Source organism: Plectropomus leopardus, chromosome 23, assembly GCF_026936395.1.
Source record: "Plectropomus leopardus strain MGB_pleo_1.0 chromosome 23, ASM2693639v1, whole genome shotgun sequence".
NCBI lineage: Eukaryota > Metazoa > Chordata > Actinopteri > Perciformes > Serranidae > Plectropomus > Plectropomus leopardus.
The window spans coordinates 12,593,465-12,608,208 of NC_142198.1; the positions used below are offsets into that span (position 1 = coordinate 12,593,465).

The 14,744-nt window shown below is 38.6% G+C and overlaps 1 protein-coding gene across 8 annotated transcripts in view; it reads left to right on the forward strand.

Moving 5' to 3' along the window:
• elavl2 (ELAV like RNA binding protein 2) overlaps positions 1-14,444 on the forward strand; it is a 34,203-nt gene extending 19,759 nt beyond the window's left edge. For 7 of the 8 annotated variants that reach the window (XM_088073304.1, XM_042512503.2, XM_042512502.2 and 4 more), the window contains 5 exons: positions 2,727-2,830; positions 5,633-5,786; positions 7,783-8,008; positions 8,764-8,802; positions 11,808-14,444. In XM_088073304.1, coding sequence (XP_087929430.1) covers positions 2,727-2,830; positions 5,633-5,786; positions 7,783-8,008; positions 8,764-8,802; positions 11,808-12,138 — 854 coding nt within the window. In that variant the 3' untranslated portion in view covers positions 12,139-14,444. The remainder of the gene's footprint in view (positions 1-2,726; positions 2,831-5,632; positions 5,787-7,782; positions 8,009-8,763; positions 8,803-11,807) is intronic. The other variant, XM_042512506.2, reaches the window with a different exon arrangement.
• The last annotated feature ends 300 nt before the right edge of the window (positions 14,445-14,744 follow it).

Sequence of the window (14,744 nt, forward strand, 5' to 3'; positions counted from 1 at the left end):
TGTACATCAGTTGTTTGTTTGTGCTCTGCCTCATGCAGCTATCCTGTTGTTGAAACTCTCAACCGTTGAGTTGAAAAAACTGGCTGTGGGACCTGTACTGATTTCTGTGCGTGGGATTGCAGTCACGTTCACCTTGTATTCGACTGTTGTAAAGTTGTACACATGTGAAAACTTGGGTATGTCACGTTAATTTTTAGCTTACACCTTTTACAAAAAGAAACAAGTAATGTAGACTATAGAATTACATGAGCATCACGTTGTTTTCAGAATGAGAGCTTCTGTTGGATTGGATTGGGGGTGACAGTTGCACCGGCATCTTTAATTAAACAAAGTGTGTAAATGAGGTCTGTTTACGGCAGGAGTCTAAGGGCTCCTAGCATCAGTGGTGATCGGTGTAGGAGTTTTTAGCCATATAAAAACAAATTGCCTTTTTTATTAAAGAAATACAAATGTAGCTTGCTGGAAATGGTGACTTCTTAGCTGCCCACTTGGCAATAGATACTTTTCAAACAGGAAACTAAGCAGGGGAAATTTCTTTTTAGGGGTAAATAACACTGACATTTAAACTTGTTTGTTGTCTAAAACTGCAGCTCTACTGCTTGTTCAGGTGTTGCTAAAATTTCATTATGCCCATTATTGCTTTATGCGTTACTGCCACATTTATTTACCATGTGTCACAATTTTAGTTTCAGTGTGTTTGCTGATATTTGCAAAATTTAGGTATTAATAACCTGCTTTCAAATCCCAGAACTGGGTCTGAAAAGGGTGTTGATCCCTGCAGCTGAGCAGTAGTTTCTGTCAATGCAGGCATTTAAAAGGCATCCATACCAGTTGTGGCATTGATTGGTAATGAATAGGTGACCAGCTTTTTCCACCAAGAGCAACTAACCAGCAGGCTATTATATTTTAAGCAGTATCTTTTTGAATTACTTTTATTTGATAGAAGCTTGAATTGGGGCGGGAAAAAACTGACTTCAAACTCGGTTGGGGAAAAATTAGACCCTTAATGTTATTCAAAGCCTCCAAGTTATTTCTCAGGAATGATGCTCTGATTTCAATTTCAGCTCTACATAAAACCCTATCCCCTCCAGACTGTGTTGCTTTTGTCTCTCCCTTGGCCCTGTGGCAATGGATTTAAGCCAGCCTACATCTGTGTGCTGGTGCTACATCAGATGTTAAGTAATCACCAGAGAGATGCATGCTTCCTCTTTGCTTTAAATGTTCTCGCCTTGGCTGCTGCTGCTGCAGCAGCTTAGTCTTTGTGTCATTTTCCTCCCACTATGGGCAGCACTAGTCTTTTACTGGAAGCTGGGTGCAGTTCTCTGTTTCAAAGTGCATCCCAGCATGTCTCCTCTACTCCTTAATGACAGCTGAAAGTGAGCAAGTTGTTTGTTATAGAAACATGTTTAAGGCTCCCTAGTAAACGGATGTTGCGACTGCTTAGATGTTCCATAGGAAGACATCTCTATAAGGGCAGAACGTGCCCACGTACAGCATGTACAGTAGAATACAGCGAGGCAGGCGGTTTGCCCGCAAGGCTTAAGTAAAAGTGTCATTTTATCACCTCATATCAAAGACTCTGCATGTTTCTCCTGGCTATAACGTTCCCTTAGATGCAAGGTGAAATTAAGTTTATGAACTTTACTTGATCACAGCGGAGCAACCCATGAGAGCAGTGAGTCATGATGGTAAGATGGATAAAGCCAGTATGGCTACATACAGGGTGTTCAATGGACAGTAAAGCTAAATGATAGAAATGCTGCAAGAAATGTTTGCCAGGCAGGTGTCTGTATGCCTTAGTAATACACCAATGTGATCTTAATTATAACATTCTTTTTTTTAAAATTTTTTTACTATTTTAAAAAATGTATATTGTCACTGTCACATACACATTTTTTTTTCATAGTCTATAAAATGTTAAAGCTGAGTCAGCTAATGGCAACTAAAGAAAAACAGCTATTTGAATTCATGTTGTCTGATTCAAAAATAAATGTTTGGGATTTATGTCAGTGGTGGACAAGTATGGACCACTCTTGTGGATTTCCCATCACACTTAGTCATCTCTCTAAACATGTCTTGTGCTCAAATGAAATAATGGGTTTCATCAAAATATCAACCTGTTTTAATGTCAGCTTAAAGTTTTAGATAAAATTGAGGTTGTTTTTGTGCCGTATTAACATGCTGAAGCTGCTTGAGCTGGTGAACTTGACCGGCAGTGGAATTGCAGAGAGACCCAGCAGTGTGGGTGGAGGAAATTGAATTGCCTCTGTGCACATAAAGAGTGGGTGTCAATCTATTGTACATTTTAGAGATAAACTGTAGAGGGAGGGGAACACATTGAGCCTCGGCTACTGCGCTGTGTCAGAGATGAGTTGGTGTGAAAGCAGAGCGATTGCCTGTCATTTTTAATTTAAGACATGTTTGTCAAAGAGTTGGTTTGAGGATTTACTATAGGTTGTAGGCCAAACAGATGCTGGAAATGAGCTTGTGACCTCCTGTGTTTTTCATGCTGTGCCAAAAAAGAAATAAAGACTGACTGTTCATCTGTGTATCCCAGGATTACTGACACTTCATTTGCTAGAGTTAAACTACATTGATGCCATTCACCATGATTCATAAAAAGCAGTTTTGTATATGTTTAATTTTAATAAATTGCCTGGTGTTTGTGTTCAGCAGTCATTTTTCAAGTGTGACACTTCATGTTTTTTCTTGTCTTGTGATTGCAGGGCAGAGCCTAGGCTATGGATTTGTGAATTACGTGGACCCGAAGGACGCAGAAAAAGCCATCAATACCTTAAATGGCTTGAGACTTCAGACCAAAACCATCAAGGTAAGATGTCATGTATGATTTTCCTTTTTTTTTTTTTTTTTTTTAACACTAACACACATTGGATCATTCTTATCTCCAATAAGCTACCTAATCAGACTGTCGTATTCAACCCAGTAAAAATCTGTTACCATTCTTGACTGGTTGCAAAAATTCAAGATATGCTGTTCATGTCTAGCTCTCTGGGTTGGAGTCGAAGCATAATGAGGCTGGAGAAATGTGGGGTGGAAAGGAAGAGCCTATTGTTAATCTGGGCACATGCGGCTTTGCCTGGGCCTCAAGTAGAGCAGAACTGTTTCTATGGTTGCATGTGCTGTAGCACTGCTGTATGCCTTTACAAGGAGGTGGCTGCCATTAGCATTCATCAGGCAATGTAGCACTCAATGTGCTGGTGGAAAAACTCATTTGCTTCATATAGTGCTGCAGGATTTGCGGATGGTGCAGCCAGATTATTAGATGTGATATTTTTTCACATTGGTTTTACAAGGAGCTAGCCAGATCCCTTCTCACATCGGGCAGAGGGGTATTCATGAAAATGTCTGTGGGCAAAAACACATTTTGTGATAGAAAATTCATGTTTGAATAGCACCAAATTTGTGAGCTGTACGCTTGATTATTTCTGTATTTAACACTTTAATATTATATTGACAGTTGAAGATGAGGCGTGTTATGAGCCGCACCGCTTCATTTCCATGAATCAAACTGAACACATCTTTCTCTCCACCTCTCTTGCTCAGTTCATACCTCTGAAAGTATAACACGGGAACATTTTTTTTTAATGTATCACACATCCAAAATTCTCTAGCTGCTCTTGTCAGAAGTGCAAATAAACCCCAGTGAGGTAGAGGAATATACTTTGCAAATGTTAGCATCAAATGAAGTGTGAAGGTGAGACTAGGAGGCAGGGATGAGGAGAAGCGAGGGAGTTGCCTGGCTGCGGGCAGGGAGCTTCAGCTTTCACGTTCGCTTTGTCAGCCGTCCCTCCAGGGCAGGAACGGGCTGAGTTTTGAGATGGGGTGACCAAGTGGAGTTCTTATCGATCTTAGAGCACAAAAAGGAATCCCTTTTGAAGGTTTAATTAAAGTGTGTGATTTTTTTTTTTTCTTTTTTTCATACAATCCATTGCATAAGATTATAAGGGCTTGGTATAGGACCACTTAGCACGTCTGAGACTGTAATTAAATACAACTGTGATCTATTCAGGTAATTTACAGTCCGACTTGCAAGAATCGGGAGCCACCAGACGGAGGGAATACAAAGATACAGCAGATTCTACACTCTGCAATGTTTCTGTCTTAAATCCCTCTCTGTGATTCTCTCACTTAGTCCTCCATAAAAATGTCCTCAAGCCATTCGTACACATTGGCTCCTAAATTTAGCCTGTATGGGTTTCTTCTGCATGTCATTGTATAAATGTCTATATGACTGAAAATAGGATAGTGCACTGAAAAATAAGGAATTTATGACTACTCGGGTGTAATGATGTATTGATCTGCAGGACCTGGTAGATGACTCTCCGGCCCCCCTCTGTTTTCTATTACTCGGCTGTGTTTATGGACAAATGTTGATTTATGCTGCATATTTATCTAACCCGGTGCTGGGGGCTCTCCAAATATCTCCTGACTTTAGAGAGGGGAATGGGTGAGATTAGTTTTAATAGGTAGCCTTGCTGCTCTGTTGTCTATGGAAATTTTCAAGAAAATTATCAATTTATTTTTAAATGAGAGCTGTCTAGACAGGCCTGATGCAGCATCCATCTCTGTCAGGTTTCCAGCTGAGTTGATGGACAGAAAATGTGCAAGTTTAACTTTTGACAGACAGATTCGTTACTGTCCATTTAGCTGATGAGAGTCATTCTAAAGTAAGCTCTGGGGAAAGAAAAATAGGGGGACAAACAAAGACTGCGGAGCAGACAAATTACTGCGTTGCATCACCCCATTGTTGTGGGACCCAAATGATTATTAAAACAATCATACTGAAGAAAACCTGACAGTATAATGGGATGAGTAGAGGTTTATTTTATAGTCAATTTGTAAAAGCACAGGTATGAACTAAATGTGATTTTTTTATTATTATTATTATTATTATTATTATTATTATTATTATTATTATTATTATTATTATTATTATTTGGGCTTTTTTTTTCAATGAGATGATGCAACTTTCTAGTTGAAACCTTTTTACATTGAGCAGGTTTTGCCTCAAGTGGCACCACCTGGACTTTCATTATACATCATTATGAACGTGTCCATTTATGTCAACATTTGCATCATTTAGTCTGAACACATAGAGAGACGTAGAGTTGTGTTCTTGTAAGCTGTAATAAAGGTTTTTATTTGACCAAATTTAGTTAAAGAGAAACTGTGAGTGCTTCTGTTAGAAATGCCACAAATAGTTATTTTTTGAGGAAATTTCAATGCATTCAGCATCAATACACTAAAATGTTGTCAGCATTTTTATTTACATGGCTTTATAAACCATGCTGTTATCATAAGAAACCTCTAGTATGGTATAAGCATTTGAACTGAGCATTTTTATATTGTGCATAAGATGTGGGCTCTATAACATGAGTATATTTAAAGAAAACTCAGTCCGGTTAATTAGGAGTCAGTGTTTGCATTTTTTCTGCTAGAAATGGGTCACAGCATCTGCTCCTTTGCTGCTGTTGGTTTGAGCAAATGCAACATAAAAGATGATGAATAACCTACCCTGAACCTTGTATTAGAGGTATGCGAGTTCATTACTGCATGTGCTAAAACTGGCTCTTATGTACTGGTGGTCATGTCTCTGACTCTGACTCTGCAGGTTTCCTATGCGCGTCCAAGCTCCGCCTCCATCAGAGATGCAAATTTGTACGTCAGTGGCTTGCCAAAAACCATGACTCAGAAAGAACTGGAGCAGCTCTTCTCTCAGTATGGACGCATCATTACCTCACGCATCCTGGTTGACCAGGTGACTGGTGAGTGGTACATGACAGCTGTCCCATTTTGCTGTTCGCCCCCCACCCTCCTTTTTTTTTGGTTAATTTTTCATTTTACTTTCAGTTTTTACTTTGCTTCTTTTCTTCCCCTCCTTCCCCCAGTGACTCCCTAACAAAATGACACAGCAAGGCCTGAGAAATACATCAGAGGTGGTGGTGGTATGAGGTCCCCAAAAATGCAATTTTCCACTAGAGGTGTTCATAAATATGCATAGATGGATAGAATATGAAATGGGTGTAAAGTAGCAGGACTCAATGCTTCATAATTTCTTTTCCCCTCCAATCTCCCTTCTGCCTGCACTTACCTTCTCTTGCTATCTCCCTTATTCTCTTCCCATCCCCAAGGTGTACATGCAATGCCTGTTTTTCATGGCAAGAAATGAAATGCATTTAGAGCAGTTAGATTCTCTATTTCTCAGCTGTCATGTGGAAGCAGAACCCTTATGAAACACTAATAAACAGAATCTTTCACTGAGACATTTCCAAATGGGTTCGGTCCCTGTGTGCTGCTGAAACATGATATTCCTTCAGGCATGCATTATGGGAATGGGTATCTTTATTTTTTCAAACGTAAAACCACTTTTCTTCAGGAGAATTCACTCTCAGTTTTACTTTAGTATTAACGAAACAATCCGTGAACCAACTGTCGGAAGAGGGGGAACCCAACCACCAGAATTTTAAACCAGGACTGCAACCTGTTATTGCTCACCAACACTTTGTGCAAAGGTGCTCTTGCTTTTTGATGCCTTTTTAATGCAGTTTCTCTCAAGGACAAAAATGCACTGACTCAAATACTGAAATGCAATAAAAAATGCACAGATCATAAGAGAAATGCACTTTTTTTAAAAAGAAACGATCAAATATCAAAATGACAAATGTGCAGCAAGGAGTAGCACCACAAGCAGCATGTGGTACTGCAGTGATGGACCTCTTTTTGACTTGGCAAAGATACTGACGTTCAATGCTGATTGGAGGGCAGCAGGAAGAAACAAAACAAAGAGTGAAAAAAACATGCACCGATGTCCCATAGGACAGGAAGAGGAAAATAAGTTAAAGGAATAATGTTTAAATAAACTAAGACTAAGATCTGTTTGCTTCAGTCTGGTAAATAGGCATATGAATCAGTAAAAATAGCTAGCTAAACTGAAATGATGCTGATAGATAATAATGCAAACTTGCTAATGTTTAACTATCACTTCACACAGAGAGTACAGGCAGTAGTTAATGTCATGCTGTTGTATATAGTGATCTGTTAACGCTCAGTTAAAGTGATGCTTAAATTTTGTTTTGTTTTGTTTTGGTTTTTTTCCACCTCTTTCTGCCATCTTGTGGCGTCTGGGTCTTGGTCTTGTTTCTTCCTGCTGTCCGCCACTGTCCCTGACTGGAAAGCGTATTGTTGCTGGTGCTCAAACAAAACAAGTCCTCTTATTCACTTTCACTGTGTTTATTCTCCTGCTCCACATTTCTCTTGTGCTTCCCTCAATTTGGGATGGGTCACTACTGATGTTTCTGCTTCTTCCTTTTGGACATGGATCACATTTCTTTAGCCATGACAGCAATGCATGTTCAGAAGTCATCTGCACAAAATGCTAATTTTCCTTGTATAGAAATGTATTTAATTTTGATGACATAACTCAAATAATTATGCCATTAATCCTATTTTAAGCTGCTAAAAGTATTCTCAGTTCTACTTATTTAAAACTTTGTAGCATCGCAGGCCAGTTATGTACCCTCACAGCAGCACTCCCATTGTTTTCAGAAGGTTTAGGTAAAACAATCATAAGATAATGTAATTGCATTACTGTTAAATCTGTCAAATTCTAATGTGTAAATTTTAATAAATTGTTTTTTTGACCCCTAAATATCTGTGTAAGCTGTCAGTGGATTTCACGCTGCACATCATTACTAAATGTTTGCTTGGTTGTCAAGTGAAACTCAGCATATGACTAATCTTATGTTAATGTACTCTCCTCAGGCGTTTCCAGAGGGGTTGGCTTCATTCGTTTCGATCGGCGAGTTGAGGCTGAGGAGGCAATCAAGGGTCTTAACTGTCAGAAGCCGCCTGGTGCCACCGAACCCATTACAGTCAAGTTTGCAAACAACCCCAGCCAGAAGACCAGCCAGGCATTGCTGTCCCAGCTGTATCAGTCACCCAATCGAAGGTACCCAGGACCCCTCGCACAGCAGGCACAACGCTTCAGGTAAAAGGGGCACACCAAAAAAAAAAAAAAAAAAAAAAAAAAAAAAAAGCCATCTGATTAGAACCGAGCCTAGTTAATACTGCAAGTGAATCTGAGTCTGTCGACCCTCTGAGGCTATTTGAAATTAGCATTTAAATTGTCTCCCAGCAGTATTTTGAAAATATTCTGTGTTGGAGCTCGCCAGTACTCTGGACAGAATAATTCCACCCCGTATTCACATTTCAACTTTGCTGTGTTCCTCCTGTTGCAGATGTAGGCCTATACCACAATTGGGTTTGAGCAGATTTTGACAAATATGAAAATGAGATGAGCAATACTCTGGTGGATAAATCAATAGATGGTCTGAAAAGTTTTTTAAGCTATGAGCTCATTAAGGGACCATAAATGTGGAAGTGAATCCATAAATGAATTTGCTCTTCAGTGATAGACCTCAGTGATATGCAAAAAAAATTTGCAATTTATGGAAATTGAATATTTTGATGTAGTTTTCCTGTGAAAGCTGCGTTTTCTGCATGAACAGAACATCTCTAGTTGACTGTATTGTGTAGGCTGAATATTGATAAACAAGTTCAGTCAACAGGTTAATAATGACTTGTGGTCTTGGGATTCACTCGAATGGAACAACTGACTTTATTATGGTATCAGAAATATTACTCATCTCTGTCATCCTGTCAAAATACATCATCGACCTCATCAAAAGCTTTCTTTATAACGAAATTAATGTGTGCATCGATGTTTGTTGTCTTTCATTTTAGGTTGGACAATCTGCTGAACATGGCGTATGGAGTCAAAAGGTAAATTGATTTTCTTTTTTATACTCCATAGTCTGCATTAATTGATCCTGAGGGAAATTCAGACTTAACACGAGGGAGTTGATGGGATACCTTTTTTTTCCCTTGTTTATTTTTCCCTGCATGAGCTCTTGGCAACATTGCGTAGGTAGTTAACACTGCATACGGTAGCACTGATTCAAAATGAGGTTGCTGATCAAAGGAAAATGCTTTTGTGTGCATGCATTAGTGCTCCCCTCTACAAACAAATATATACATAATCCAGTTGGTGTGAGTGAATCAGGCTGTTTGTCTTAACAGCAAGTGATAATGTAAATATTTAGTGCGTGTGCAAGCTGCAGAGAGGTGGACTTGTGTATGTTTCGAGGAGGGGAGGGGAAAGGAGAGCCACACATGCTCCAAGAAAGAGACCAGTGATGGGTGTCACTAAAGACAACCTGCTCCTCCGATCTGGGACAATCAGAGCTGGATGCTGGGTTCTTAGAGTTGACGCTGATTTGGAGAATGAATAAATTCTGCTGATATGCATGAATCAACACACTTCCATTTTTAGAATACATTATGTCAAATTGTTTATCAGAGTTATTTGCAAAGTTATACTTTTTAAAATCCCTGTTTCTCCTACACTGAGCCCATCTTAATAACATACCTAATGATATAGCCATAAGGAAGCCACAAGGAGAACTAACACAACAAGGCTCCAGTGTCTATCAAACCAGGATCTTCTAAACATGAGGTGGCAGTCTTAAAGCTGTCGATGTTAACTTTCATATAAACCTTTATTTCATATTTGCCTATAATCACACAGCACTAACTGAGACAGATAATCAGTGTATTTAAAAAAAAGTTATACTCCTCTGCCTTTTCTTGCCTTGTGGAGCTTCAAATGGCCTTACTGCATGTGAAACGTGAACGAAAACCTATCAGAGCTGAGGAGTCTCTGACACAGCTGTCAGTCATGACTCATGAACCGCGGTCAAACTGTCAAACAAGGCAGTGCTGATCAAATATAAATCAAGACTCTGTATATGCATTGCATATTTCTTGCCTCTAATGTTTTCCAAAACATGTTTTAGTGAACTGTTACCTGTCAAATTCTAGAGTTGGTCCAGCTTTTTGGTGATGCTTTCTACCAAATGATCCAACATGGCAGCCGAGTGACAAACTTTCTCATTTTACAGCTAAACAGTACACTAAAATTTCCTCCTTTTTTTTCAAAATTTGAGGTGATAAATAGACAATGCAGCCAAAAAATATTGATTCATATTTGATCAGTGCTGTCCACTTTAACAGTTTGACCACAGTTCACACGCATTATTGATATGATTGATAGCTCTGTCAGAGACTCCTTGGCTCTGATTGGTTGTTTCTGTCACAGTCCCGCAACGGTCTGATATTAGCAATTGCCGTTAGAGGCTGTAGAAAGGGGAGAGAGGACTTTTTTTTTTTTTTGTACTTCTCTCAGGATAAAGTGACAGTTTCAGCAAATATGACTTATTTTCAGTAGTTACCAACTGTAGCTTTAAGCCCTGCGCCACCATACCATACAGATAGATAACTGAGGCAGCAGTTAAATTCATTCAGCTGCAGAGTGCTAAAAGCAGCAGAGTCTGGACTGTGCTGCTGAACAAAGACTGTGCAATCATTGCACATTGTAAATTACCTTAAGCACACCTGCTAACATAGAAGCTGATACTGTATATCTGATGAGTAGCCATAAGGAAGGCCTTCTGTCATATTAGACAGGCTCTACAGTATGCACTTAAATCCCTTTTGTAAAGTTCCCTGAGTTAAATTTGAGCAGGTTCAGTCCTTTGTGCTTTAAAATGAATTTTGACTGGTAATTATTTGGTGTCTGGCTCTAAAATAAGGTTAGTGACCGTGTAGAATGAGGTCAGTGACTGATGCAGTGAAGTGCTTTAATCTTGACATAATGTCACAACATGTCTACGCTGCTTGTCTACATAACAAAGGACAGAATTTTACAATGCCTTACTTGCTATTGCACAAAATTGCATACTTGTATTTTGAGCTCCATACTCTTACCTTGATCTATTATGGACAGCCCTGTCCTGTTTTAAACTTTGTTGCGTCAGACGTCTTTCAGGATTCACCAGGATACCAGTTTGTCTAAGTTCAGTTTTATAAGAATGCCTTCCTCAAGTATGATTGAAGTCCAATCCCCTGAAAGCTCAAAGGCCCATCACCAGCGACAATAGACTTGTGATTTCTCTTCTGCCCCACTCGTTGGCTGACGTCTTCGTTGCCAAATCTCTCTGCGTGTCCTTGATGCTGGGAGCACACCTGTCATGGTGGATGTTCCCTGAGAGGCCAACTGGAGCAGCTAATCTCATGTGACACCTGCTGCAATAATTTATAGGCTTTCCATGCACTTTGAATTTTGTTTCTTCAAACTGCAAAACCACATTTACCAAAAGCCAGGGTATTTGCGTGTCTTTTCATTTCAGTCTTGGCATAAACTCCAACTTTAATATGGTTCTTATTTACCATTAAAATTCCCCCTCTTTAGTTTTCGAGTAAATAAATTGGTGATCCTGTCTTTGTAAGACGAGATGAGCTCAAAAAGCAGCTATTCAGTGTTTAATGCTGCCTTTATAATCTGCTGCTCTCATACCTGATATCTGCCTGTGTGTTACTCTTTGCTGCTCAGTCAGAATGACAGCTCAGTTATTTTATTTAATTGACAAGCCTGACTTTTTAACTGACTGTCCAGGTGAAGAAAAATATTTATTACTAAAAGAATAACTTGCACATCTAATGAGTTCTGAAAAAAAAAAACAGTTTCTGAAATCAAAAGCAAGGTGTTAACACCGACAGTAGCAGCAATGTAAACACTGCTCAGAATGCAGCATGGCTACTGCTGATCTCTGCAGAGACTTGTCAGATTGTGTTAGGCTTGTTGGCACATTCTCTTGTCTTCTAAAAAGGCCAATTTTGTCCTCATTTTGGCTCTTGCCTTGAACCATGTTACTTTTTGTCTTTTACAGCAGGTTCTCCCCCATGGCCATTGACGGGGTGACCAGCTTGGCTGGCATCAACATCCCGGGGCACGCAGGCACTGGCTGGTGTATCTTTGTCTACAACCTGGCTCCAGACGCAGATGAGAGCATCCTCTGGCAGATGTTTGGGCCATTTGGTGCAGTCACAAACGTCAAGGTTATTCGCGACTTCAACACAAACAAGTGCAAAGGATTTGGTTTTGTCACCATGACTAACTACGACGAGGCAGCCGTGGCCATCGCCAGCTTGAATGGATACCGCCTCGGGGACAGAGTGCTGCAAGTCTCGTTCAAAACCAACAAAACACACAAAGCCTAATACCCACTGAGATTGTTTCTAGAAAACTCAGCAGAAAATGGAAACAGAAAATGGAAGCGCATTGACCGTAACTTTCTACATTAGTAAAAACAGCTTTGTAAATCAGTGTTACGAAGAAAAACAAAATTTAGCGTCCAACAATGTGATTTTTTTTTTCCTTTTCATTGCTACGCTTTGAATCTTCTCAATATACTTTAAAACAAGAAAAAAAAATACTGCAGGTTTTTATTGCCTGTGATGTTGAATTCTCTTGCTGTCTTTACAGATGGACCATCTAAAACGTTACTATAGGTTTTGTCATTTTGTTGCACATCTGCTTTGAAACAGTAAGTCTTGTAAGGTTATGTGTAGTGATTTTCTTTGTACTTTTCTGTGTCCTGATTTGCCTTAGGTGCGTTATGCCTTCAGTGGTTAGCAAGTACTTATTTTGAACTCTTTGCAGTTTTGTTGATTTTGTAAGTATTCCGTTCATTGTAATATGAGTTGGTTATTGGTTGGCTGCATAATGTTGCTTATTGTAAACTTAATGGATAAAAGACAAAAAAAAAATTCTTAAAGCAGTACCTTGCCAAAGAGCTAAGAACCTCTTTGATGTGGGTTTAAAAAGCATCTATTTTTATAAAAAGAAAAATTTGGAGAAACTTTTTACTGGACCTGGAACAAAATATTTTGACTTGGATACTTTGAGAAATATCTTCATATGACACCTTGTGAGCTTTTGAACTTTACAGGAAAGTTTGCAGTGGTTGAAATTTCTGGGGAGATTTATGATGTAAAAGATACCTTTTGAGATCTTTGTATTATCTTTAGATTATAGAATCAATGGCAGTGCTGGTTTCATTTGTAAAATCATCTGTGGGTCCCTCGTCATCCTGGTTGTTATGACTAGCAACTCGCTTTCCGATTTGATTTGGGAACAGACAAAAATACAAAGGTTTATTCGCAAAAAGTGCATGCAAAATTATAACATGGAGATATCTTAAAAGGTCAATGGGGGATAAAAATCAGTTCTTCCTAAAGGATTCCCTTCAGACGGAGCTCATGGTGTTTTGTGGTGTACCTACGATATATCATTAGACTGATTTTGTCTTAATATCAACCAATAAGGGTTTTTACATACTTTGTATGAAAGATTGAGGACAAGCCAATGAAGGCAGCAGCTTAAGAAAAACTAGTCTGAAGAATAGAACGGATTACTCCTGAGCTTTGAGCTATGTAAATAAGTCCTTTTTTTATGTTGAGTATTTGGCAGACTTCTTTTGGTTCTAGTTTTGACTTCATCGGAAAGTGTGATATTCTATATATCGTTTTATTTTTCCTTTTATGGAGTATGTAAGGTATTTTCATTTTGGATATTAACCTTAAAATTTCAGTTTCTCTTCAGTTGAAATACTTGATTTGTTGTCCCATGGACTAGCATTACAGTGCATCAAATTTGTTGGTTGTTTGGTCTGTAGATAGTCTTGCTTCGTAAAAAAAGGTATTAAGAAACTATAGACATATGTTTTTGTTTTTTATATATAAACATTATAGATATATATTTATGTGGTAAAGAATGGATATAAACCACAGTTTTGAACTATTTGATTAGTTTTTTTTTTCATACTCATATATATACGTAATGCATATAACCTGTCTTTAAATCGTAAAAAGGTGTATATTGCTTTATTCACTTTGGGGGAAGGTCAGTGAAGCAGTTCCATTAACAATAGCAAAATTGGTTGCAAGAGTTTGTCGAACAACATCTCAGTAATCTTGAACAAACAAACGGGGCTAGTGGAGCCTTAGATGCACTGAATACTGCACCTGCATCCTGCTTGGTATTTAAACCAATTACTATCATGCTTCCCCTTAAATGAGCAGTGTGCTATGCATTATATAATTATCTTTGCAACTGCTTTTTCTCGTTTATCTATTCCTTCTTTGTGTTACTTGTAAAAGTTAAATTTAAGTCTAGATGAGTTGTGATACTTGCTGCTGTGGGGTAGAGACAACGTTTTTCATGCCCGACCCGTCATTGTTGAAAATTTTCTTTTCGTAACTTCTTCATGATGATTTGGTCTTGACAAATTGTGCTGATGGTCTGGCATGAAAAATAGTTCCCTCCCACCCCTCTTATCTCAATTCTTAATATAAGAATGATTATTTATTTGAAGTTGTATAGTCCGACTTGGTTCACAGCGTTTTTTGGAATAGAATATCTTTTGTTGAGTATTTAAAAGGATGTACATGTTCTTTACTTTGTGTTTGGATACTTTGGATTTTTTCCATGTTCAGTACATCAATAAATAAGTTGAAGGGCAATGCAGCTTTGTGAATGGATCCCATCATTCCACAGAGAAATGGTCTTGCCATTTTAACATGTAAAACTGTCAGCAATTCATATTTTTTCTCATCATTTCTTTTGTTAAATTGAAGTTGTTTATGCTTTTTTTTTCTCAACTCTATCCCTTTGTTTTTGCAGAAAGCACAACCATTATCATTTAATCCATCTAGTTGCTTTGCTCTCTAAAGAAAATCAGTCCACAAGCACCTTCAAAGATCACTGGAGTCTTACCATCCTGGCCAAAGAAATTCAAGTTCACTGAAAGGATTCCCAGCCACTT